General features: G+C 44.1%; 1 protein-coding gene across 1 annotated transcript in view; it reads left to right on the top strand.

The window, feature by feature from the left end:
- kif6 (kinesin family member 6) overlaps positions 1-26,961 on the top strand; it is a 231,250-nt gene that overhangs the window by 127,455 nt on the left and 76,834 nt on the right. Inside the window, exon 13 of the mRNA XM_029641050.2 lies at positions 6,229-6,420. Within this exon, the coding sequence (XP_029496910.1) occupies positions 6,229-6,420 (192 nt within the window). The remainder of the gene's footprint in view (positions 1-6,228; positions 6,421-26,961) is intronic.

A 26,961-nucleotide genomic window follows, 5' to 3' on the forward strand; every position in this document is an offset into this window, starting at 1 on the left:
AGGGATATCTTCAACCACCAACTTACCATCCTGAGACAAGGCCGAGTATAGCCCACAAAGATCTCCGCCATGGCACAACCCAAGGCAGGGCGCCAACCCAGACAGGAAGATCACGTCAGTGACTCAACCCACTCAAGTGACGCACCCCTTCTAGGGACGGCACGGAAGAGCACCAGTATGCTAGTGACTCAGCCCCTGTAATAGGGTTAGAGGCAGAGAATCCCGGTGGAGAGATCGGAACTGGCCTGGCAGAGACAGCCTTTCCATTCACCTTCACACTCCTGGGCCAGACTACACTCAATCATATGACCTACTGAAGAGGTGAGTCTTCAGTAAAGACTTACCCTCTCTGGGATATTTGGGACGGTAGCGTCCCAACCCGCCAACAGCCAGTGAAAGTGCTGGGCGCCAAATTCAAAACAACAAAAATCTCATAATCACAATTCCTCAAGCATACAAGTATTTTACACCATTTTAAAGATTAAATTCTCGTTAATCCAGCCACAGTGTCTGATTTCAAAAAGGCTTTACAGCGAAAGCACCACAAATGATTATGTTATAGGTCACCACCAAGTCACAGAAAAACACAGCCATTTTTCCAGCCAAAGAGAGGAGTCACAAAAAGCAGAAATAAATCAAATTAATCACTAACATTTGATGATCTTCATCATTTGACACTCATAGGACGTCATATTACACAATACATGTATGTTTTGTTCGATAAAGATCATAGTTATATCCAAAAATCTCATTTTAAATTGGGGTGTTATGTTCAGTTGTTCCAAAACATGTGTTGATTTTGCAGAGAGCCACATCAATTTACAGAAATACTCAATAAACATTGATAAAATATACAACTATTATACATGGAACTTTAGGTACACTTCTCCTTAAAGCAACCACTGTGTCAGATTTTAAAAAAACTTTACAGAAAAAGCATACCATGCAATAATCTGATTACGGTGCTCAGAGACAACACCAGCCAAAGAGATATCCGCCATGTTGTGGAGTCAACATTAGTCAGAAATAGCATTATAAATATTCACTTACCTTTGATGATCTTCATTTGAATGCACTCCCAGGAATCCCAGTTCCACAATAAATGTTTGATTTGTTCGATAAAGTTCATAATTTATGTCCAAATACCTCCTTTTGTTAAGGCGTTTGGTAGACAAATCCAAACGTGCGTTCAAGTTCAGCCAAAGGTCGGACGAAATGTCCAGAAATGTATATTACAGGTCGTGGAAACATGTCAAACAATGTATAGAATCAATCTTTAAGATGTTTTTTTATAAATCTTCAATAATGTTCCATCCGGAGAATTCCTTTTTCTGTAGAAAAGCAATGGAACGCAAGCTAACTTTCACTTGACCATGCGTCACAAGCTCGTGGCAATCTGACAGACACCTGGCTCAATCCCCTCTCATTTGGCCCCACTTCACAGTAGAAGCATCAAACACGGTTCTAAAGAATGTTGACATCTAGTGGAAGCCCTGGGAAGTGCAAAATGACCCCATAGACACTGTATATTGGAATGGCAATGAGTTGAATAACTCCAAACCTCAGATTTCCCACTTCCTGATTGGATTCTTCTCAGGTTTTCGCCTGCCATATGAGTTCTGTTATACTCACAGACAAATTTCAAACAGTTTCAGAAACTTCAGAGTGGTTTCTATCCAAATATACTGCATATTCTAGCTTTAATGGCTGAGTAGCAAGCAGTTTACTCTGGGCACCTCATTCATCCAAGCTTCTCAATACTGCCCCCCAGTCACCAAGAAGTTAAATGTTGAGACCGAGTCTGCGTGTCTCACATGGGTAGGCAGACCATTCCATAAAAATGGAGCTCGATATGAGAAAGCCCTGCCTCCAGCTGTTTGCTTAGAAATTTTAGGGACAATTAGGAGGCCTGCGTCTTGTGACCGTAGCGTACGTATAGGTATGGACGGCAGGACCAAATCGGCAAGACCAAATCGGAAAGATAGGTAGGAGCAAGACCATGTAATGCTTTGTAGGTTAGCAGTAAAACCTTGAAATCAGCCCTTGCCTTAACAGGACTACGATAAAATCGATGTCCATGTCCTGGTTTAGTACATTCGGGAGCAGCTTAGTAATGTCATTAAAACCCACCTGGACTACGATAAAATCGATGCCCATGTCCTGGTTTAGTACATTTGGGAGCAGCTTAGTAATGTAATTTACTCGAACTCCAGGACAACTCATAGGGCATTGTTTTTGCACCAGGAACAGTAACATTTATTACCATGGAGCTGCCCAAAATCACGCCTGGCAAGAAGGCTGCTCATGTGGCTGCTGATTTTTTCCAAGAAAGAGACAATATTTTGCGAATACTTATCAGTAATCCTCCACCGCATGTTTACATTATCAGCGAGATCTCAAGGATTCCCTCAACTACCCTACTAATTGTGTAATATTTACTTGCACGTCAAGGTGGTGATTCCCTGTCTTCTCAGTAATACCCCCCATCGTATTGGCAGGGCTGTGAGTGACACAGTCCAGTCCGTCCACTCTGTTTCCATAAACTCCACAGTGCGTTCCCTCAGGCTTGGAGCTCATAGGATATAGTGTACTGTGCTCTCGAAGATTTGTATGCACTTTGCTTTAAAGTGAAATGTGATTTTTTTTTAAGGGGTTAGTAAAGTGGGTTCTGACTTTCCCTGAGAATGTCGAAGAGAGCTTTTTCCAATAATGGAATTTGTTGTGGAACCGGTCAAGCGAGTGTAAGCATACTACATCAGACACCATATAAATAAAGGAGACAAATGGATTTCACTTAGTGTTTTTTTAATCCTGGTCCTGGGGACCGAAAGGGGTGCATATTTGAGTGTTTTGCTTAGCACTACACACCTGATTCCACTAACCAAAGGTTTGATGATGCGTTGATTAGTGGAATCAGGTTTGTAGTGCTAGGGTTTCTGAGCCCTTTCCTACTTACTGTTGACTTGCACGGGTGGCTTAGTCTGGCAAACGCTTGTCTTGTCCCTTCCTGGTGACCTTGAAAATGAACCATACTGACACTATCCACAGAAGCCACTTGTGAAAAGTGGATTTTGGCTCTGAGCTTTTTGATGTGTATTTGCTTTGCCCGGCAGCGTGTCCTGGAAGTTGGGGATTCATTGGTTTCAACAGGTATTTAATAAAATCAATTTTTTTTGGGTCACATAATTCAAGAGCAGCAGTAAATTAACAGTAGCGAGGCTATATACAGGGGGTACTGGTACCAAACCTCTGGTACAGCATTTGAGTGAACTCGTAATGCGGCTTTCCTTTATCTTCAATTGATTATATCGGGGACTATGTTGTTAGCAATGATTGAGGTGTGTTGATATGAGATTCTGTTTGACCATTACCAGGCCACTCTGTTTAGTTGAGTTACGTTCAGGTCCATGAGAGTTATGATACTGTTTTGGTTCCATTTAATTCGTTTTACACTGTTGTTCCCGATTACATCTACATGACAGCTAAATGAGTAGTACTTTGCAGACGCCCTAAATAGGGGGCCATTTATCATCCTGACATAAACCTGGTTATTTAGATAGCTTGTTTGATTGAGAGATGTAAATCGTCTATCTATGTAGACTAACCTGATTTTGGTAGGTGTGAAAACAAGATGTTTGAAAATCTGATGAGGCAAAACTAGAACGGGCTCAGGGAACCAAATAATGTGGTGACTGTAAATTACTGGATGTCATCCCAGGCATCAACAGCACAGTACTCTTTTGTTAAATCACAGGCAGTTTTTGAAAATAAGCAATTTTCCTTGTGTACTTTACTACAACCCTTTGATTAAATCGGCCTAGTGGTTAGAGCGTTGGACTAGTAACCGAAAGGTTGCAAGTTCGAATCCCCGAGCTGACAAGGTACAAATCTGTCGTTCTGCCCCTGAACAGGCAGTTAACCCACTGTTCCTAGTCCATCATTGAAAATAAGAATTTGTTCTTAACTGACTTGCCTAGTAAAATAAAATAAAAAAAAAAATATTGAATGTATATTTTGATGGAATGCAACCTGGTGCTTGTGTCGTAAAAAAAAAGGACAGTGCCTAAATCTTGGAAGATCTTTTTATTTTTTGCTTTAGTCTTGAGTTATTTGAGCAGTCAGCACTTTATAGGTTAAAAAAAAGTGTACTTGACAGTCTGTATTTTATGGATTTACCTTCCCTGGCCCTGTTTCCTTTCTTCTTGGCAGTGCAGGGAACAGATGTGTATTCCCGTTGTGCAGTAAGCATGTCAGCCTATGGACAACCTTTTCATTTGGCAAATCAAGGGGCTTGGGATTTTCTTTTCAAGGACAGCCATTAAAAATAAAAATGAATGTATTGTTCATTTTGCATCTCTGTGCCTGTATATGCATAAACTACATATAGACTGTCAGCTTACAGTGTGTAAGTGCAAGGTTCTCCAAAACATTTGATTGATCCCAATGGATTGGGTTTGAAGCAGATGGGACAGAGGGAAACCATTACAGTAAATTTAACTAATGGGTTGAATAAGTTTGTGCTGTTCTGTTGCCAGGTGGAATATGTCGTGGGATTTGGAAGTGTGAACAGGATCGGAGTGTTTTGGTCTTTCACTCCCCACTCTTTTGCACTCACTCACTCTGTCATGTACACACACACAAATGTGCGCACACACACACATTTGTACGCAAACATACACTCACAAATGTGCGCACACACAAATGCACTCATGCACAAATGTGAAGAAAAAAAATACTCTCATCAGGAGAAGATGCTCTGGAATCTTGACACGCTCTCTCCAGCCTTCACGGCTCCTATTCTCTCCGGTAATTCATACCAGACAAGGGCTGCATCCCAAATGTACATTTAGATTTGAGTAATTTAGCAGATGCTCTTATCCAGAGCAACTTACAGTTAATACATTCATCTTAAGATAGCTAGTTGAGACTATCACATCACACATTTCCTCCAGTCGTAGTAAGTACATTTTTCTCAATAAAGAAGTTATCAGCGAAGTCAGTGCTAGTGTAGCAGTATAGCTTCTGTCCCTCTCCTCGCCCCTACCTAGGCTCGAACCAGGGACCCTCTGCACACATCGACAACGGCCACCCTCGAAGCATCGTTACCCATCGCTTCACAAAAGCCGCGACCCTTGCAGAGCAAGGGGAAGAACTACTTCAAGGTCTCAGAGCGAGTGACGTCACCGATTGAAATGCTAGTAGCGCGCACCCCGCTAACTAGCTAGCCATTTCACATTGGTTACACTAGTAGGAAAAGACCAGTGCAAGTTAAAACTTTTTATGGGGCAGAAGACTGAGATGTCTTATTTAAGATACTCTTTGACGAGGTAGGTTTTCAGATGTTTTCACCCCCCAATGGTGCACCAAAGACCAGGGGTGGCAGAACGGAGTTCCCAAATGGCACCCTAATCTTTTGTATAATATTGACGGTCCCAAATGGCACCCTATTCCCAGGACATCTCACTGAGCCGGTAAGGTCAGAGAATGCATGTGTCAGCCTGGCCCATATTAAAGACGACAGCGTGCTCGTGCCATTTCCTCCATGTCAAAGGAAACCATTGTTATTGCCCCTGTTGTCTTGAAGTATGTGTTGTAAGGGGAGCCGCATGTCATCTTTATCTTCATGTAATGTCCCTCACAGTGCAAGGCAGACCGGCGATATTCTTCAAAATATGTTTTGTCCTTTTCTGGAAACTTAATTTAGTTTTTCTGTGATATATTGACAGATGGAAGTTCCCTTTCTCTAAGACAGAATGACCTTTACCATTTGTGTTGAAATTGGAGTATCTATTTTGTCCCATTCCTTACCTCCAAATGCCATATAGGCCTATACCTTGACTTTAAACCTGACTGTTATCTCTACCTCAAACCAGACTGATGAGATATTTTGTTACACATTTGTGAGGATAGACATTTCCTCTCATGGCTCAGACATACTGCGGCGATGAATTGATAAAACCAGCTGGTAGCCATCAGCTTGCAGTGTGTTATAGCAACCACCTGCTGGATGTCAACAAATGTGAAAATTAACTGAAAGTGACAGACAATCCTGGTCAAAGGCACTCAGCCCGTAGCTCTGGAGTGTTTCTTCTCTTACTTGCTACGTATGGTACCCACCACCCGGCTAACTCAGGTGTGCGTTTTCAGTTTTTTTTTTTTTAAGTTACCCATTAACCATTTCTTCCCAAAGAGGATGTCTATACATGTTCTTTAACCTAAGCATCACAGATATCCTGGTGAGCATTCTGAAGAAGGAGAAGAGGAGATCTAAGGACGCTGCTGCTCAACTGGCCAACATCTCCAATGGCCGTTCCTTGGACCCTCAGAGTCCTTTGAGGTTATACACAGCGTCACTGGCAGGAGACACAGAGGCAGTTGAGAATGACCATGGAGTGCCACCCACTCTTTATGGGGAAAGAGGTATGCTGATTCACTGTCACCATCGGGTCAGGATGCAAATCCAGAAGTATGATAATTAATTTTAAAAAATAAGATTTTTTACCTTATGACTGACCATAACCTTACATGATATTTACATTTGTTTTTATAAATGTTCACTTTCCAGTATAGCCAATTTGTACTTTGCAAGTTGGCCTTGTAGTGGGAATGCTTACTCGCATTCTAGCAGAGACTCATGCTTACATGGTGTTTTTAACATGCTTTTATCACACGCACATTTGTGCAGAGAAACGAAACAGTTGTACGATTTTAGTTGTGTATTCCTTTTAAGTTTTATTAGTCATATTTACAGGATAGGCATGGTATACATCGAAAGGCTTACTTGCAGGTTCCTTCTCGACAACGCAACAAAAATAAGAAAAGATAAGAATACAACGTGATGTAAATGACGGTAGAATAGAATAACTATTTTAGCATAAGTAAAATATAGGAAGGCACAATTTATAGTCCAATATTTCCATGTGTATAAATTGAGCAGTATAATAGCAGTCTGGTAGCAGCAGTTGTGATGTGTGTGTGTGTAGCACTGAGTGTACAAAACATTAAGAACATAACGTAAACATGACATGGACTGACCAGGTGAAAGCTATGATCCCTTATTGATGTAACTTTTTAAATCAACTTCAATCAGTGTAGATGAAGGGAAGGAGCCAGGTTAAAACATTTGTTTTAAGCCTTGAGACAATTGAAACATGGATTGTGCATGTGTGCCATTCAGAGGGTGAATGGGCAAGACAAAATATTTAAGTTCCTTTGAAAGAGGTATGGTAGTAGGTGCCAGGCACACCGGTTTGTATCAAGAACATCAACGCTGCTGGGTTTTTCACACACAACAGTTTCATGTGTGTATCAAGAAGGACATTCAAGCCAATTTGACAGAACATTGGAGTTAACATGGTGCAGCATCCCTGTGGAACGTTTTCGACACATTGTAGAGTCCATGCCCTGACGAATTGAGGTTCTTTTGAGGGCAAAAGGTGAAGGTGTTCCTAATGTTTGGTACACTCAGTGTGTGTGTGTGTGTGTGTGTGTGTCTGTATGTGTGTGCATGAGTGAGTACATATGTGTGATGAATCAGAGCAGGTGGTCAGTCCAGTTCAATTGTTCAGCAGTCTGATGGCTTGTAGATATAAACGGTCTCTTAGCCTGTTGGTATCAGACCTCATGATCCGATACCGTCTGCCCGATGGTAAGGGAGTGAACAACTCGTGGCTGGAGTGTGTGTGATGCTGTTTTTGTTTTGTTGACGTTGAGTTAGAAGCTGACTCATCATTGTTGGTTATCAGGCCTACAACTGTGGTGTTGTCAACAAACTTGATGATGGAGTTGGTGTCGTGCAAAAATCGCACAGTCATGGGTGAACAGGGAGTACTGCAGAGAACTGAGGTCTCACAATTGGGGGCCCCTGTGTGGAGTCAGTGCGAAGGAGGTGTTGTTGCCAATATTCCTGTGGTCTGCCCGTCAGGAAGTCCAGGATCCAGTTGCAGAGGCTGGTGTCGGGCTTGGAGGGAACAATAGTATTGAATGCTGAACCTGTAGTCAATGAATAGCGTTCTCAAATAGGTGTTCCTCTTGTCCAGATGTGAATAGAAATGGAAATGGCATCTTCTGTGGATGTGTTGGTGCGGTAGGTAAATTGGAGTGGTTCCAGTATGACTGGCATGTTGGCCTTGATGTGGGCCATGACCAGCCTCTCAAAGCACTTCATGATGACCAAGGTGAGTGCAAGAGGTGATAGTGATTTGGGCATGACACCTTGTTTTTCTTGGGCACTGGGATGATGTTGGTCTCCTTAAAGCAGACTGCAGCCGGGGACAGGGACAAGTTGAAGATGTCCGAGAAGACGCCCGCCAGATGTTCAGCACACACTCTGAGGACGCAGCCAGGTACGCCATCTGGGCCAGCTTGCTTTGTGACTCATCACTCTTTTGAGAGTTTTCCTCACGTCAGCCTTGGAGACCGATAGCACATAGTCATCCAGAGCAGTGATAGTCTTCCTGGATGACTCAGTATTGTTTGCCTCACAGCTAACATAGAATGTGTTAAGGTCATCTGTTAGGGAGGCTTCAGTGGGCACAGCTGGATTTGCCTTTGCAGTCTGTAGTAGTCTGTAGTCCCTGCCGAATACGACGCGAGTCTGAGTTGTCGATCATCAAATCAAGTTTGAGTCTTTTTGCATCCCTAATGGATTTGCGGAGCTCGTACCTGCTTGACTAGTACTCCATGTGCGCCACCGACATTGAATGCTGCAGTACTGGCTTTCACCAGTACACACAATACCCTATAATGATAAAGCAAAACCAGGTTTTTAGACATTTCTTTACATGTATAACAAAAAGAAAACTGAAATATCATATTTACATAAGCATTCAGACCCTTTACTCAGTGCTTGTAAGCACCTTTGACGCTACAAGCTCGGCACACCTGTATTTGGGGAGTTTCTCCCATTCTTCTCTGCAGACCCTCCAAAGCTCTGTCAGGTTGGATGGGGAGTGTTGCTGCACAGCCATTTTCAGGTCTCTCCAGAGATGTTAGATGGGGCTTAAGTCCGGGCTCTGGCTGGGCCACTTAAGTGACATTCAGAGACTTGTCCCAAAGCCACTCTTGCAATGTCTTGGTTGTGTGCTTAGGGTCGTTGTCCTGTTGGAAGGTGAACCTTCGCCCCAGTCTAAGGTCATGAGTGCTCTGGAGTAGGTTTTCATCAAGGATCTCTCTGTACTTTGCTCCGTTCATCTTTCCCTCGATCCTGACTAATCTCCCAGTCTCTGTTGCTGAAAAACATCCCAACAGCATGCTTCACCGTAGGGATGGTGCCAGGTTTCCTCCAGACGTGACGCTTGGATTTCAGGCAAAGAGTTCAGTCTTGATTTCGTCAGACCAGAAAATCTTGTTTCTCATGGTCTGAGAGTCCTTTAGCTGCTTTTTGGCAAACTCCAAGTGGGCCTTTTACTGAGGAGTGGCTTCCGCCTGGCCACTGTACCATAAAGGCCTGATTGGTGGAGTGCTGCTGAGATGGATGTCCTTCTTGAAGGTTCTCTCATCTCCACAAAGGAACTCTGAAACTCAGTCATAGTGACCATCGGGTTCTTGGTCACCTCCCTGACCAAGGCCCTTCTCCCCCGATTGCCCAATTTGGCCGGGCGGCCAGCTCTTGTAAGAGTCTTGGTGGTTCCAAACTTCTTCCATTTAAGAATGATTGCGGCCACTGTGTTCTTGGGGACCTTCAATGTTAATTTTTTTTGGGCAGCCTTCCCCATATCTGTGCTTTCGACACAATCGTGTCTCAGAGCTCTACGGACGATTCCTTTCATCTCATGGCTTGGTTTTTGCTCCGACATGTGGGACATAATATAAAGACAGGTGTGTGTATTTCCAAATCATGTCCAATCAATTGAATTTACCACGTGGACTCCAATCAAGTTGTAGAAACATCTCAAGGATGATAAATGGAAACAGGATGACCCGAGCTCAATTTTGAGTCTCATAGCAAAGGGTCTGAATACTTATGTAAATAAGGTATACGTTTTTTATATTTTTCTATACATTTGCAAAAAATTATAAAAACCTGTTTTCACTTTGTCATTATGGGGTATTGTGTGAAAATTGTATTTATTATTTATTTAATCATTTTTAGAATACAGCTGTAACGTAACATAATGTGGAAAATGTCAAGGGGTCTGAATACTTTCCGAATTCATTGTATATTCTGCAATATTGATGGATGAGTCCTGAGAGGATGAATGTTTGAACATGTATTCCATTCAGTATTCTCAAAACAATCCTGCAGCATTAGGTCTGCCTTCTCTGTCCAGCGCCTCACTATTTTCTGTGTCGGTGGCTCCCTCTTGAGCTGCTGCTTGTAGGCAGGGAGTAGGAACAGAGAAACATGATCTGATTAGACGAAGTGGGTGCGGAGGATGGCTTAGTACGCATTACGGATGTTTGTGTATACATGTTCAAGCACGCTGGATCATCTGGTGGATCAGGATACATTGGTGATATGTGTTTTAGACAGGGTTGGTTAATGTCACACAGCATTCCCTGAAGTCCCTCTGCGATTGAGGCCTTGCTCTGAGTTCACAAAGTTTAATTTCCAGAAATTGGACATGAGCCATCAAAATACAAGGAAGAGGTGGCCGAGTTTACCCGTCTTTTCAGTCTAGCTTGGAGTCCTCCTTTCCTTCCTCTTCTTCGTTGCCGGCGTTGCCTTATGTCATCTTGTCCAGGAGCAACAGTTTAGCCCACTGTGCTGGGAACAAAGGAGTGAATGAAGTATTCCAGATCTGGTAAGCTGGGAGATAAGTATGTAGCTTCCGATTCATGATCCAGAAGTGTTTGTCGGTTATAGGAAATTATTGCACAAACATTCTGGGCAGCAAAGTAATAATTAAAGCAAAAATTGCCATAAAAAAGCTAATGTGCTGACCACACCGCCCGTGTTGCGTGCGCGAGTGTTGCAAAATAAATGTACACGTACATGTTATTCAATCATTGCATCCATACTGTTCGGGCACGTCAACGATCGTCTGCATAGCCAGGCGCTAAAGTAGAACTTGGATCTATTTGTGTTGCTTGACGCGCTGCAAATCCTGAGGTTCACACTCCAGTCCAGTTGATGGTCGTAATGCACCTTAAAGTTGGTTGCCAACCTCCATATAAAGTCTAAAGAAGAAGAGGAAGCCTGAAGGAGGAGAGAAACAAACTCGGTTTACCCTTTTATCTGTGGATTAATTGTCGGAGTAGAGGACCTTGTGCATTTCAGGTAAAATAACACATTGTTTACATTCCAGGACAAATTAGCTAGCAACAGCAAGCTGTCTAGCTAAATTGCCATGCATGTTTAATGCTTTTCGACCTGTCCCCAAATGAATATAGTTGTTTCAGAGTTCGTTCAACCTGCGTGTCCTGATCGCATCTGGTTATGGGTGGACAAAATCAACATGTGCGCAATGGCGCACACAGACGCACGTGCGCCCGGTTTAGCCAGCATGTAAGTCAAGCAGGAAACAGTAAGACACACGCTCTCCTCATCACCACCATCTTAATTTTATGGGAAGAATGATGCTGTATGTTATGAGGACTATCAAAGGCATTCCTCACCAAGTGGTACTAGCTAAAGCTCTGCATGTCCCTATCACACTTTGATTTTTTGCTAGTGGTAGATAAAGTCTAGCTGAAGTTTGTAGTGGCTGTTTATAGCAAACCAAAATATGGATTACAGTTTCTCCTGGTCCATAGACTACTTTCAGGGTGATACTGAACATTCCCTTTAATTTCTTTCCTATTTCTTAAAAATTGTGTCACTTGAGGGAGACTGGCTCAGTGGTAGTGCTTCAGTCCGACAGGCACACATTGCCAAGAATGGCATGGGATCGAATCCTGCCCCATACACCACTTTCCTCCTGTTATCCCCTCTATATCTGTAACCCACCATACTTTCCATCTAAGTAACTGAAAAAAGTATGCAAGGATGGTGGCTCCGTAAAGAAACAAGAAGACTATTGTAAAATCACAAAAGTTGCCCATTGAGCAACCTGTTAGTGTTCACCTCAAGAGATTTTAGATGTTAAAGGTATCCAGTCAGACTAAAGATATTTGAGGGTTTTTCACACTTCTGAGCTGAACTGAGCCGATCCAAACCAAGCTGTACTGAGCTGTGCTAGTTACGCATCCACCGTTGTTTTTGGAACTATGCTGAAAAGATCAATGTGAAAAGAAAATATCAGTGCCAGCACAGTTTGGTTCAGGTCAGCAAAGTAGTGCCAATTGCTCCTTACCATATCTCTGCAAGTATAAACGGGGCACATGCTGACCCATAATATGCATGATGTCGCTATATACAACTCACTGTCTAGCCTGCCAGCTAGCCTAGTGGCTAAGCCCACTGATTTCTGCATGATAAAGGAGGCTCTTGTGATCATAATGAACCATTGAAGCAAATATAACATCACAGTTCCATGGAGGTGAACTCTATTAAACGGGATGCTCTGTATATTAAACAGGGGACAGGAAATGAATAGGACATAAATGTGGTCGCGCTGATTGTCAGTGTGCCTGTCGAGGTTGTCTTTGGAGAGACTTTAAATGCATAACAAATCCTCTTCTTCAGGATTTACTGTATGGCGAACAGTCAACCACTCAACGTCCCACCGCTACACTATATTTAAATAGTGTCATCAGACGGATCACATTCATGCATGAGGAATTTCCTCTTTGGAATTAGCATCTGTGTGTATCTCAGATTTCATCCGATTCCCTGTATAGTGCACTACTTTTGAACTACTTTTTGAGGTCAAAGGTAGTGCACTATATAGGGAATAGGGTGGCATTTGGAATGCACACCCATAATAGGTAGCCCAGACCCAGTAATGATTTTGCTTTCATTGGACTGCAGTTCTGCCTATAGATGGGTTAACTAATACCGGGGGAATTAAAACGGGGTGGTTGCCTAAAGTCGAGCTATTGAGCTTCTCCTTAGGAGAGCTCCCTCCTCGCTGGTGGCAGGTTTGTTTGGCTTTGCCTGTTTAATTTAAGTTTAGCGGTGACTTTAGCGTGATGATAAAACTGAGCCCCGATAATAACTGTGATCATAGCCCTGGGTGCCGGATGCGAGCCAGCAACTCATCAAACTGACTCAGAGCTCCTGTCTCCACAAACTGCAGCGCTGTCTCATTGGGCTCCTCATCATCATTTTTGAGTAATGATCCTTGGTAATAGGACCATTGAGGGTAATTGCAAACAGGGTTCTTGAAAGAAGAGCCTATTCAAAAACAAACGCATCTTGTTAGGGATAGAATCAATCACTCATTGAGGAGCGATCAGTGTATATGAAGTGGTTGATAAGTAATGTCCGTGTGTCACGCTGAGCTCTCAGAACAGCACGCTCTCTAACTCGTATTACCTCGGATTTGACTGGTAGAGCTCAAGGCAGACCTCGTTGCCCCCGCACCTCTGCCCTTTTGACCCCGTTATTGGCGTTCTCCATTGCTATGAGAAACGATAACCCCCATTTATATTTAATTGACCTGTCACATAGACACTTGCCTGACTCTCAAACTGCATGTGCAACTGCTTCGAGAACAACATTCTCCCAAAAAGTTCAGCTGAACTGTCTTTTGGTGGGAGGGAGGAAGAGAGAGAGGAGTGGAGGTTGAAGAGTATTTGATACAGCTGTCCACTTATGGTGGGGCTATCTGCTCAAGTATTTACATTTTTGTCCGTGTAGGATGTTTTAGATGGAGGCCATAAAATCAACTGAAAAGGTTTGTATCCATCAGTGGATCTCCAAATGTAGCCTAGGGCTGTGGCGGTCATGACATTTTGTCAGCTCTGATTGTCAATTAAATGACTGTCGGTCTCACAGTGATTGACCGTTAATTAAAATAAATACATCTGGCAACTCCTGGCTTCCACATTTCCTACAAGCCACTGATGCAGACTTTTGGAACATCTACATTTTTAAAAGTCTAATAAATCCATGTATTATCACCTTCACCATCACTATACATCCAATATTTATTTTAGACCGGTCTAAAGAATTATGATATGAAGAAAATGTAGCCTGTTTCAGAAGAACAGAATAGCATACTCTGAATTGTCCTTATGTTAGGTCCTGATCTGCCTATGCCAAATGTGACTCACCACCTGGATTCAGTCTTATGTAGTAACATTTGAAATGGTGTTTTTTACATTGTATAAAGGTAGAGTCTCAGAGCTACAAAATGGTATATCATACACTGCATTTGTGGAACAATGGGAAAGTAATTTGGCTTTGAAAGTTGATCAACTTGTAAACTCACTTTTGAAAAATGGCCTTTGAATGTTTTGGTTTCTAGTGAAAAGCTCCTCTTTGTCTCCACCCATTCAACATCGTCCACACCCTCTTAAACTTTAGCCCCACATATCTCGTTTCGCTCTCGGAGCGCACACTTGACGCTATGGCCAATGATTTGTTGACCTCTGGATATCAACAGCCTAACCAGCTCTGCTGGCAACAATTTCATTACGCTTTTTTGCAGATGTATACTGACACCGGCCATATTCAACGGGTGTTGTACACACGTCACATAACGTTAGCTAACGGTAGCTAGTTAAACAACAATGAACAGTTCCAACAGTGCCACAGTGCTGGGAGCTAACCAATCAGGTTAAATTTTAGCTAGCTAACATTAGGCTCTAACTAGAAAAGCAAACGGCTCTGGAAAACGAATTATAACGTCAGCTAGCTAGCAAACAGGAAACTTCAGCTTAAGACATATACAATGAACCTAGCTAGGTAACAACGTTTAAGATCACACATGTCATGTAACGTTAGCTAACTAGCCAGCCAGCTAACGTTAGCTAGTTAATCAACAATGAAGTACCAACAATGCCATAGTGCTGGGAGCTAACCAACCAGGTTCAATGTTAGTTAGCTAACATTAGGTTGAGGAAGGCCATAAAAATTGTCAGACTCCAGCCACCCTAGTCATAGACTGTTCTCTCTGCTACCGCAGGGCAAGCAGTACCCGAACGAAAAGTCTACGTCCAAGAGGCTTCTAATCAGCTTCTTCCCCATAACTCTACCTACATGTACATATTACCTTATTACCTCGACTAACCAGTGCCCCCCCGCACATTGACTCTGTACCGGTACCCCCTGTATATAGCCTCGCTATTTTTATTTTACTGCTGCTCTTTATTTATTTGTTACTTTTATTTCTTATTCTTATTTTATTTTAATTTTATTATAACTGCGTTGTTGGATAAGGGCTTGTAAGTAAGCATTTCACTGTAAGGTCTAGACCTGTTGTATTCGGCGCATGTGACAAATAACATTTGATTTGATTTGAACTAGAAAAGCAAACGGCTCTAGGAAACATATAGGGAGCCAGCCATCTAACTTTAGCTAGCTAACAGTACACTTTAGCTTGAAATGAAACCACTTCATCAAAATTAGAAATGTGTAATATCTGAAAATGTAGCCACCTAAAGCCAGAATATCTTACCTGTATACATCTTCATGCATTACGGATGCATATCCCTGTCAGGAATGCCATACCATGGTTCCCCTTAGTTTGAAGATGTAATCCGAAGACAGGTGTTTTCTCCATCTCTTTAGCTATCATACTCTATTTCCACTGATTTCAAACCTTGATCCTCCAGGAAAGTGGAGAGCAACCCTTATGCAGTTCCACTACACAATACATTTTTTGAAAATCCGTGTTTGTCAGGATTACTAATACCGATTGATGAGCTCAAATAGACAGAAGCCTTCTATATGGCAGACCAATCCGAACTCCTCCCTTGGCATGTCCAGCCCACTCATTATCTCAGCCAATCATGGCTAGTGGGAAGGTTGCTGGCTTTTTCTGTGGCTTATCCAACAAGGCTCGTAATTTAACAATTGTATTCGTATTTACAGATGGCATACACGTTTATTATTAAGGCATATGAAAGTTCACATGTTCAAGAAGGCATTTCTGCCAGAAAACACATTTTGATAAAAACATTTTTTACTTTCAAATGGCTCTCCTGTGAAGTCCAGACTTGCGACATATGACTAGTTTCCTGAAATGAGTCAAATGGCTGTGGCTACACTCGTTCATTTAGCAGACAAGATTTGCTTAGATTTCTTTGGCATTATTGTATTGTATCAACAATAGAATTAAAGCTGAATAAAATAGAAAGGATATTTTCTCCAAACTATTTGAAGGAGTGCACACATGCAGCTGTTCTGTGTTGAGCGGTTATCAAATAAATAAGTACTCCTATATGCTTAATTTACTCCTATATGCTTAATGTAAATCTAGTTGTTCTACAAACGTTTGGCTATACATTTGGATTTTTAATACATTGTAAGGCTACATGATGCAACACTAATGATGATTTGAAAAAAGTCACTTGAAAAGGTATGAGCTCTGCATTGTTTTTTGCACAGGCTGTGCACACTTCATCAGTCTCCCATTCACAATTTAGCAAGCACTTGATATTCCCTTAAATTTTACGGCGGCATCCCCTTCGTGTGGCTATAATGCATCCTAAAAAAATCCATGCCTTTTGCTGCGTTGTGCACTTCGCCCTGAGTGCTGCATGCTCCGAAGCACCTCTCAATCACATGGCGCTCCATCATGTAAGCGGGTCTTTCTCACAGGCTACAAGTGAAGACAGACACATCGGGGACGCACCTCCACGCGTCCTTATTCAATTCCGAGGTGCATATTGAAGATATTGGATGATCTGTCCACATTTACTTTTTGTCAGCCAACAAAATAAGTAGAACTAACGAACAGGAAAAGCACTAGCCTAATCTACTATCCTCCACAGTACAAAAGTTGAACTATTCTAATCTGTGCGCGAAATAAATATTCCAAACAGTCTGGGACTATTAATGAATACAACCACTAGCATAAAAAAACTGATCAGAATATTTAGCTTTAAATGTTGATAAACTATTAGGCTATTTCTTCACATAGCGGAAAAACACCATTGTCAGAAGTGACCGTAAATGTGATTAAATGTTCCTCCTATTTTTAGTAGAGGCCATCAACTTATTTTTTCACGCAATTGCATAGCTTATAGAAATGCTCATGGGCTCTCATGAATTGTTTGATTTGATTTGGAATACATTTGCATTGATGTCAGAGTGATTAGAGAGACAATAGAGTGCTGAGTACCAGGCAGTTAGCATCTTTGGTAGGCTACTAATGACCATCAGCAGCATCAATGCTTAGAGAAGCCTAATTACCTTGACTGAACGTTCACGTGGAATTTGAATCTCACACTGAGCTGATCAATCCCTAAAGAAAGACGGTGATGGGGTAGTTGAGCCCCATGCACATTAAATAGCTTTTAAAGGCAGTTAAACTGTCCTAAAAAAAGCAGCAGCTCGCATTCACTCCACCAACATGCATGTTACACCTGTTTTTAAACTGTTGCTGATCACTTACATAAGAAGCAACCACAATTAATTAAGTGCTACAGCTTGACTGATATAGGCCAAATGTAATTAAACAGTTGGATTAAATTAATTGTACATCTGAGCAATTAGCTTCTTGAGGTTTGACAATGACAACTCATCCTTTATTTTGAGTCCAATGAGAAACAAATGAAAATATTTTCCTGGCTAAAATGTTGGCACAATTACATACGATAGATCGGGAAATACAGTGTATGTTCATGCTAACAAATAGTGTACCCTTATGTGCTATAGGGTTACACAGTAATATTTACAGAAGGGAGCCATGTACGGCTGGGAGGCCCCACCATCCGACAATATAAAGAGCCAACATTAAAATTACTCATACATTGACTATACAAAACATTAAGAACACCTGCTCTTTCCATGTCACTTGTTAAATCCACTTCAATCAGTGTAGATGAAGGGGAGGAGAGCGGTTAAACAATGCTTTTTAAGCCTTGAGACATTCAGAGGGTGAATGGACAAGGCAAAATATTTAAGTGCCTTTGAACAGGGTATGGTAGTAGGTGGAGCACCGGATTGTGTCAAGAACTGCAATGCTGCTATTTTTTTGTTGCATTCAACAGTTTCCCGTGTGTATCAAGAATGGTCCACCACCCAAAGGACATCCAGCCAACTTGACACAACTGTGGGAAGCATTGGAGTCAACATTGGCCAGCATCCCTGTGGAACGCTTTCTTCACATTGTAGAGTCCTTGCCCGGACTAATTGAGGCATGTGCATACTGTGGCATTATAGCTTACAAATGTTGTATTAAGTAGTTATATGGGATTTTTATTGGCAAGTAAAGACTCATCTATAATGTAACTTGTTGCGAGCAGAATCACTTTGACTTTGCTGCAAGACATGGATCGCTTAAAGACGTACAGGGCTTTTTTTTGCCATTTACATGCAAACTCCCCCCTTTATATTACATTTTGAGATACACTTCCTCTTATGTTGAGTAATAGATATTTACATGTTCTGGCCCACTCAAAGTGAATGGAAAGTGTTTTACCTGAAGGATTCCACTGATTATGATATTATTGTTGACTTTATACTAATCCTGTTTTTGTATAGGCCCCAAGCATGTAAACTCAGCAAAAAAAGAAACGTCAACTGCGTTTATTTTCAGCAAACTTAACATGTGTAAATATTTGTATGAACATAACAAGATTCAACAATTGAGACATAAACTGAACAAGTTCCACAGACATGTGACTAACATAAATGGAATAATGTGTCCCAGAACAAAGGGGGGGTTACAATCAAAAGTAACAGTCAGTATCTGGTGTACCAGCTGCATTAAGTACTGCAGTGCATCTCCTCCTCATGGACTGCACCAGATTTGCCAGTTCTTGTGAGATGTTACCCCACTCATCCACCAAGGCAGCTGCAGTCCTGAAGGTTGTTACATGTGGTCTGCCACTGTGAGGACGATCAGCTGTCCGTCCTGTCTCCCTGTAGTCTCCCTGTAGCGCTGTCTTAGGCGTCCCGCAGTACGGACATTGCAATTTATTGCCCTGGCAACATCTGTATTCCTCGTGCCTCCTTGCAGCATGACTAAGGCAAGTTCACACAGATGAGCAGGGACCCTTTCTTTTGGTGTTTTTCAGAGTCAGTAGAAAGGCCTCTTTAGTGTCCTAAGTTTTCATAACTGTGACCTTAATTGCTTACCTTCTGTAAGCTGTTAGTGTCTTAGTGTCCACGGGTGCATGTTCATTAATTGTTTATGGTTCATTGAACAAGCATGGGAAACATTTCCGCTCCCTTACTTTTTTCAATTTGAGAATACACATAACTGGTAAAACTATTTATGTGAAATTAATTCTGATCAATTCTAAATAGACTATGACCACAAAAAATGACCACAAAAATTCCATGATAAAATAATAGAATGACAAACCAAACAAATATGCATAGCAGCCTAATGGTAGGTAAATGGTGGTTTCTTCCCTGGGTTCTCTGACGGTGGCGAGAATAATTAAGAATTGCAGGCTACGTGTGTGCACTGCGGAGTCCCGTCGGAGGCTTGACCACTTCGGCCAATCAAAACATCTTATGCATTGTGTGTCTGCCTTGACGTTCATAAAACTCCACGGACCCCCTCTTGTGCAGTGGAACAAAGAATGATTATATGACCACTTGCCCTTGGTTATGGCGACACTGTTCTGCTGAAGACACACAAACCAGAGTTCTGGCTATTGGTTGAGACGCAGGGTCCGTAATAGCTTGGTATGTCAGGGTGGGCAATTGGAAATGTGAATTGGGCCAAGTTGGAGGTAATAATGAATTTACGTTATAGTTTATTGAGATGCATGAAAACACTACACCAATAGCTTGATTTATAGCTGCTATAAAACACATTTTCCTAAATTCTACATAGTAATGATTTATGTTTACTACTTGGTCAATTGATTTGATAGTATGTTTAATCTACGCAAATACATTTTATGATTTGATAGTTCACCTCTCTGTTTTCTTTTATTCTGTCATTTTGCTTTTAAATAACGCAAAAACAGTGTTGGATAAGAAAGTTCAAGTGCGATATATGCCATGTAAAAAATGTAACGTTTAAGTTCCTTGCTCAGAACATGAGAACATATGAAAGCTGTTGTCCAATATTCCCAGTTCTTCGATATTCCCAGTTCAGAAGTTTTAGGTTGTAGTTATTGTCGTAATTATGACGCGTCGACTGTTTCTCTCTATACCATTTGTATTTCATATATCTTTGACTTTTAGATGTTCTTATAGGCACCTTAGTATTGCCAGCCTAATCTCGGGAGTTGATAGGCTTGAAGTCATAAACAGCCCTGTGCATCAAGCATTGCTAAGAGCTGCTGGCAAAAGGCAGTAAAGTGCTGTTTGAATGAATGCTTATGAGCCTGCTGCTGCCTACCACCGCTCAGTCAGACTGCTCTATCAAATATCAAATCATAGATTTAATTATAATATCATAAATACAGAAATACGAGCCTTTGGTCATTAATATGGTCAAATCCGGAAACTATCATTTCGAAAACAACACGTTCATTCTTTCAGTGAAACACGGAAGCGTTACGTATTTTATCTATTGGGTGGCAACCCTAAGTCTAAATATTGCTGTTACATTGCACAACCTTCAATGTCATGTCATAATTATGTAAAATTCTGGCAAATTAATTACGGTCTTCACACAATTCGCAACGAGCCAGGCGGCCCAAACTGTTGCATGTACCCTGACTCTGCTTGCACTGAACGCAAGAGAAGTGACACAATTTCCCTAGTTAATATTGCCTGGTAACATGAATTTCTTTTAACTAAATATGCAGGTCTAAGAATATATACTTCTGTGAATGTTAAGCGGAATGACACAGGGGAACCCAAGAGCTGACACAGATGAGGAAACAGAGATGAATAAAGCAAAATATTTATTGTTACACAGGGAGATATGGAGTGCAAATCCGGGGGAAGCTCGGATGAGTTGCAGAAAAAACAGATGTGGAGACTGAGGTTGGAGTTAACTGAGTAGAACAGGGTAAACAGGTCCTGAGGGGAATCCAAGGTAGTTGGGTGGTGAGATGTGGAATGGGAGACAGGACCCAGAGACAGAGCGGTAAACTGCAGTGAGAGGATAAACGATGTCAGGCAGGGAAGCAGGCACAGCAGAGTAACAGGATCTTGAATAATCATAAATGGCTAGAATCATGAACTGACTGAGCAGAGATTAAGATCTGGCAGATTGGAATTGGCAGGACTGAGTATTTGTAGAGGTCTTGATTATGGAACGAGTTGCAGGTGGAGGAGCGCGTCCAGGACCATGCAGTTATACTTCACCATCTTGGCATCGCCATGGATCGCGTTGTCCAGACAATGGACCGCTGGGAGAGACAGGGAGTTCTTCAGGCGCCTCCAGGCAGTCTTCGACCACCCGCCCGAGGGCAGAGCGGCGGGTGAGCGCCTCTACCATCTGAGGCAGGAGACGAGGAGCGCCCAGGAGTTCGCCCTGGAGTTTAGGACCCTGGCTGCCGGCGCGGGATGGAACAACAGGGCCCTGATCGACCATTACCGCTGCAGTCTGCACGAGGACGTCCGTCGGGAGTTGGCCTGCAGAGACACCACCCTCACGTTTGACCAGCTGGTGGACCTGTCCATCCGCCTGGACAACCTGTTGGCTACTCACGAACGTTCAGATTGGGGTCTGATGGTTCCATCCTCCCGCACTCCCTCTCCGATACCCATGGAGCTGGGAGGGGCGGTGGTCAGGGAGACCGGAGGGGGTTCCCGCTCGTGCACCATTTGTGGCCGCAGAGGTCACACTGCCGGTCAGGTTGGTTCCTCTGGGAATCGAGGCAGCAGGCAGGGCGCTCTGGCATCACCCCAGGTGAGCCGGCACCATTCTCACCCAGAGCCCTCTGTTGCGCATATGTTTTTGTCTATTACGTTTCCTGAATTTTCCCCGCATTCCCAGCATAAGGCACTCGTCGATTCAGGCGCGGCTGGGAATTTTATTGATAGTGCTTTAGCCTATAGTTTAGGGAACCCTATTGTTCCTGTGGATGTGCCCTCCCCGTGCATACCTTAGATAGTCGACCATTAGGGTCAGGGTTAATTAGGGAGGTCACCGCGCCTTTGGGCATGGTGACGCAGGGGGGTCATACGGAGAGAATTAGTCTCTTCCTTATTAACTCCCTTGCGTTTTCCATGGTGCTGGGTCTACCCTGGTTAGCTTGTCATAACCCCACTATTTCTTGGCCACAGAGGGCTCTCACTGGGTGGTCGCGAGAGTGCTCAGGTAGGTGTGTAGGGGTTTCCGTTAGTGCTACTACGGTGGAAAGTCCAGACCAGGTCTCCATCGTGCACATTCCCCCTGAATTTTCCCGATACTGGCTCTCGCCACCTCATCGACGGGGCGATTGTGCGATAGATCTCCTGGAAGACGCTGCACTTCCCAGGAGTCACGTGTATCCCCTCTCACAGGCGGAGACGGAGGCTATGGAAGCATATGTCTCCGAATCCCTGCGTCAGGGGTACATTCGGTCCTCCACTTCACTCGCCTCCTCGAGTTTCTTTTTTGTGAAGGAGGGAGGTCTATGCCCGTATATTGACTATCGGGGTCTGAATCAGATCACTGTGAGGTATAGTTACCCACTACCGCTCATAGCCACTGCGATAGAGTCAATGCACGGGGCATGCTTCTTCACTAAACTAGATCTCAGGAGCGCTTACAACCTGGTGCGTATCCGAGAGGGAGACAAGTGGAAGAAGGCTTTCAGTACCACCTCTGGGCACTATGAGTACCTCGTCATGCCGTACGGTTTGATGAATGCGCCATCAGTCTTCCAAGCCTTTGTAGACGAGATTTTCAGGGACCTGCACAGGAAGGGTATAGTGGTGTATATTGATGACATTTTGATATACTGCGCTGCACGCGCAGTATGTGTCCCTAGTGCGCAGAGTTCTTCGTCGCCTGTTGGAGCATGACCTGTACGTCAAGGCTGAGAAATGCCTGTTCTTCCAACAGTCTGTCTCCTTCCTAGGGTATCGCATTTCCACTTCAGGAGTGGAGATGGAGAGTGACCTCATTGCAGCCGTGCGTAAGTGGCCGACTCCCACCACGGTAAAGGAGGTGCAGCCGTTCTTAGGGTTTGCCAACTACTACCGGAGGTTTATCCGGGGTTTTGGTCAGGTCGCTGCTCCCATTACTTTACTGCTGAAGGGGGGCCGGTTGCGTTTGCGGTGGTCAGCTGAGGCAGACAGGGCTTTTAGTCACCTGAGGGCTCTGTTTTCCTCGGCTCCCGTGTTGGCCCATCCGGATCCATCTTTGGCGTTTGTAGTGGAGGTGGACGCGTCCGAGGCTGGGATAGGAGAGGTGCTCTCTCAGCGCTCGGGTATGCCACCTAAGCTCCGCCACTGTGCCTTCTTCTTCTTCGGAGTACATCCGGGTGGCGAGGAGACTGAACCCTCGCCAGGCAAGGTGAGCTATGGTTTTCACCCGTTTTGTGTTAACCCTTTCCTACAGACAAGGCTTTCAGAACGTTAGGGCAGACTCATTGTCCCGGCTGTATGACACAGAGGAGCGGCCCATGGATCCCACTCCCATACTCCCGGCTTCTTGCCTGGTTGCACCAGTAGTGTGGGAGCTAGATGCGGACACAGAGCCCGCTCCCCTTCAGTGTCCGGCTGGGCGTCTGTACGTGCCGTTGGCTGTCCGCGACCGGCTGATCTTTTGGGCCCATATCTCACCCTCCTCTGGTCATCCTGGTATCGGTCGGACGGTGCGCTGTCTTAGTGGGAAGTACTGGTGGCCGTGAGGGTTTATGTTTCCTCCTGCTCGGTGTGCGCCCAGTGCAAGGCTCCTAGACACCTGCTCAGAGGAAAGTTACAACCTTTACCGTTCCACAACTGCCATGGTCGCACCTGTCGGTGGATTTCCTGACTGATCTTCCTCCTTCACAGGGTAACACCACAAATCTGATCGTTGTGGATCGTTTTTCTAAGTCCTGTCATCTCCTCTCGTTGTCTACGGCCCTACAGACTGCGGAGGCTCTATTTACACACGTCTTCCGGCACTACGGGGTGCCTGAGGATATAGTGTCTGATCGGGGTCCCCAGTTCACGTCGGGGGTCTCGTTCAGCCTTACCTCAGGTTTTCACCCCGAGAGTAACGGGCAGGTGGAGAGAGTAAATCAGGATGTGGGTAGGTCTTATTGCCAGGACCGGCCGGGGGAGTGGGCAGCGTTCGTGCCCTGGGCAGAGATGGCCCAGAATTCGCTCCGCCACTCCTCCACTAATCTTTCTCCCTTCCAGTGTGTATTAGGGTATCAGCCGGTTCTGGCTCCTTGGCATCAGAGTCAGAACGAGGCTCCTGCAGTGGACGACTGGTTCCGGCGTGCGGAGGAAACATGGGAGGCCGCCCATGTCTACCTTCTGCGTGCCGTACTGCGGCAGAAAGTTGGCGCAGACTCAAATCAAATCAAATTGTATTTGTCACATACACATGGTAAGCAGATGTTAATGCGAGTGTAGCGAAATGCTTGTGCTTCTAGTTCCGGCAATGCAGTAATAACCAACAAGTAATCTAACTAACATTTCCAAAACTACTGTCTTATACACACCAGTGTTGGGGGATAAAGAATATGTACATAAAGATATATGAATGAGTGATGGTACAGAGCGGCATAGGCAAGATACAGTAGATGGTATCGAGTACAGTATATACATATGAGATGAGTATGTAAACTAAGTGGCATAGTTAAAGTGGCTAGTGATACATGTATTACATAAAGATGCAGTAGATGATATAGAGTACAGTATATACGTATACATATGAGATGAATAATGTAGGGTATGTAAACATTATATTAGGTAGCATTGTTTAAAGTGGCTAGTGATATATTTTACATCATTTCCCATCAATTCCCATTATTAAAGTGGCTGGAGTTGAGTCAGTGTGTTGGCAGCAGCCACTCAATGTTAGTGGTGGCTGTTTAACAGTCTGATGGCCTTGAGATAGAAGCTGTTTTTCAGTCTCTCGGTCCCAGCTGTGATGCACCTGTACTGACCTCGCCTTTTGGATGATAGCGGGGTGAACAGGCAGTGGCTCGGGTGGTTGTTGTCCTTGATGATCTTTTTGGCCTTCCTGTAACATCGGGTGGTGTAGGTGTCCTGGAGGGCAGGTAGTTTGCCCCCGGTGATGCGTTGTGCAGACCTCACTACCCTCTCGAGAGCCTTACGGTTGTTGGCGGAGCAGTTGCCGTACCAGGCGGTGATACAGCCCGCCAGGATGCTCTCGATTGTGCATCTGTAGAAGTTTGTGAGTGCTTTTGGTGACAAGCCGAATTTCTTCAGCCTCCTGAGGTTGAAGAGGCGCTGCTGCGCCTTCTTCACGATGCTGTCTGTGTGGGTGGACCAATTCAGTTTGTCTGTGATGTGTATGCCGAGGAACATAAAACTTGCTACCCTTTCCACTACTGTTTCATCGATGTGGATAGGGGGGTGTTCCCTCTGCTGTTTCCTGAAGTCCATAATCATCTCCTTAGTGTTGTTGACGTTGAGTGTGAGGTTATTTTCCTGAAACCACACTCTGAGGGCCCTCACCTCCTCCCTGTAGGCCGTCTCGTCGTTGTTGGTAATCAAGCCTACCACTGTTGTGTCATCCCCAAACTTGATGATTGAGTTGGAGGCGTGCGTGGCCACGCAGTCGTGGGTGAACAGGGAGTACAGGAGAGGGCTCAGAACGCACCCTTGTGGGGCCCCAGTGTTGAGGATCAGCGGGGTGGAGATGTTGTTGCCTACCCTCACCACCTGGGGGCGGCCCGTCAGGAAGTCCAGTACCCAGTTGCACAGGGCGGGGTCGAGACCCAGGGTCTCGAGCTTGATGACGAGCTTGGAGGGCACTATGGTGTTAAATGCTGTAGTCGATGAATAGCATTCTCACATAGGTATTCCTCTTGTCCAGATGGGTTAGGGCAGTGTGCAGTGTGGTTGAGATTGCATCGTCTGTGGACCTATTTGGGCGGTAAGCAAATTGGAGTGGGTCTTGGGTGTCAGGTAGGGTGGAGGTGATATGGTCCTTGACTAGTCTCTCAAAGCACTTCATGATGACGGAAGTGAGTGCTACGGGGCGGTAGTCGTTTAGCTCAGTTACCTTAGCTTTCTTGGGAACAGGAACAATGGTGGCCCTCTTGAAGCATGTGGCAACAGCAGACTGGGATAGGGATTGATTGAATATGTCTGTAAACACACCAGCCAGCTGGTCTGCGCATGCTCTGAGGGCGCGGCTGGGGATGCCGTCTGGGCCTGCAGCCTTGCGAGGGTTAACACATTTAAATGTTTTACTCACCTCGGCTGCAGTGAAGGAGAGGCCGCATGTTTTGGTTGCAGGCCGTGTCAGTGGCACTGTATTGTCCTCAAAGTGGGCAAAAAAGTTATTTAGTCTGCCTGGGAGCAAGACATCCTGGTCCGTGACAGGGCTGGTTTTCTTTTTGTAATCCGTGATTGACTATAGACCCTGCCACATACCTCTTGTGTCTGAGCCGTTGAATTGAGATTCTACTTTGTCTCTATACTGAAGCTTAGCTTGTTTGATTGCCTTGCGGAGGGAATAGCTAAACTGTTTGTATTCGGTCATGTTTCCGGTCACCTTGCCCTGATTAAAAGCAGTGGTTCGCGCTTTCAGTTTCATGCGAATGCTGCCATCAGTCCACGGTTTCTGGTTCGGGAATGTTTTAATCGTTGCTATGGGAACGATATCTTCAACGCACGTTCTAATGAACTCGCACACCGAATCAGCATATTCGTCAATGTTGTTGTCTGATGCAATACGAAACATATCCCAGTCCACGTGATGGGAGCAGTCTTGGAGTGTGGAATCAGATTGGTCGGACCAGCGTTGGACAAACCTCAGCGTGGGAGCTTCTTGTTTTAGTTTCTGTCTGTAGGCAGGGATCAACAAAATGGAGTCGTGGTCAGCTTTTCCGAAAGGAGGGCGAGGCAGGGCCTTATATGCGTCGCGGAAGTTAGAATAGCAATGATCCAAGGGGGGAATATATACGGCTGTGATTATAATCGAAGAGAATTCC

This window comes from Oncorhynchus nerka, linkage group LG28 (genome assembly GCF_034236695.1).
Source record: "Oncorhynchus nerka isolate Pitt River linkage group LG28, Oner_Uvic_2.0, whole genome shotgun sequence".
Lineage (NCBI taxonomy): Eukaryota > Metazoa > Chordata > Actinopteri > Salmoniformes > Salmonidae > Oncorhynchus > Oncorhynchus nerka.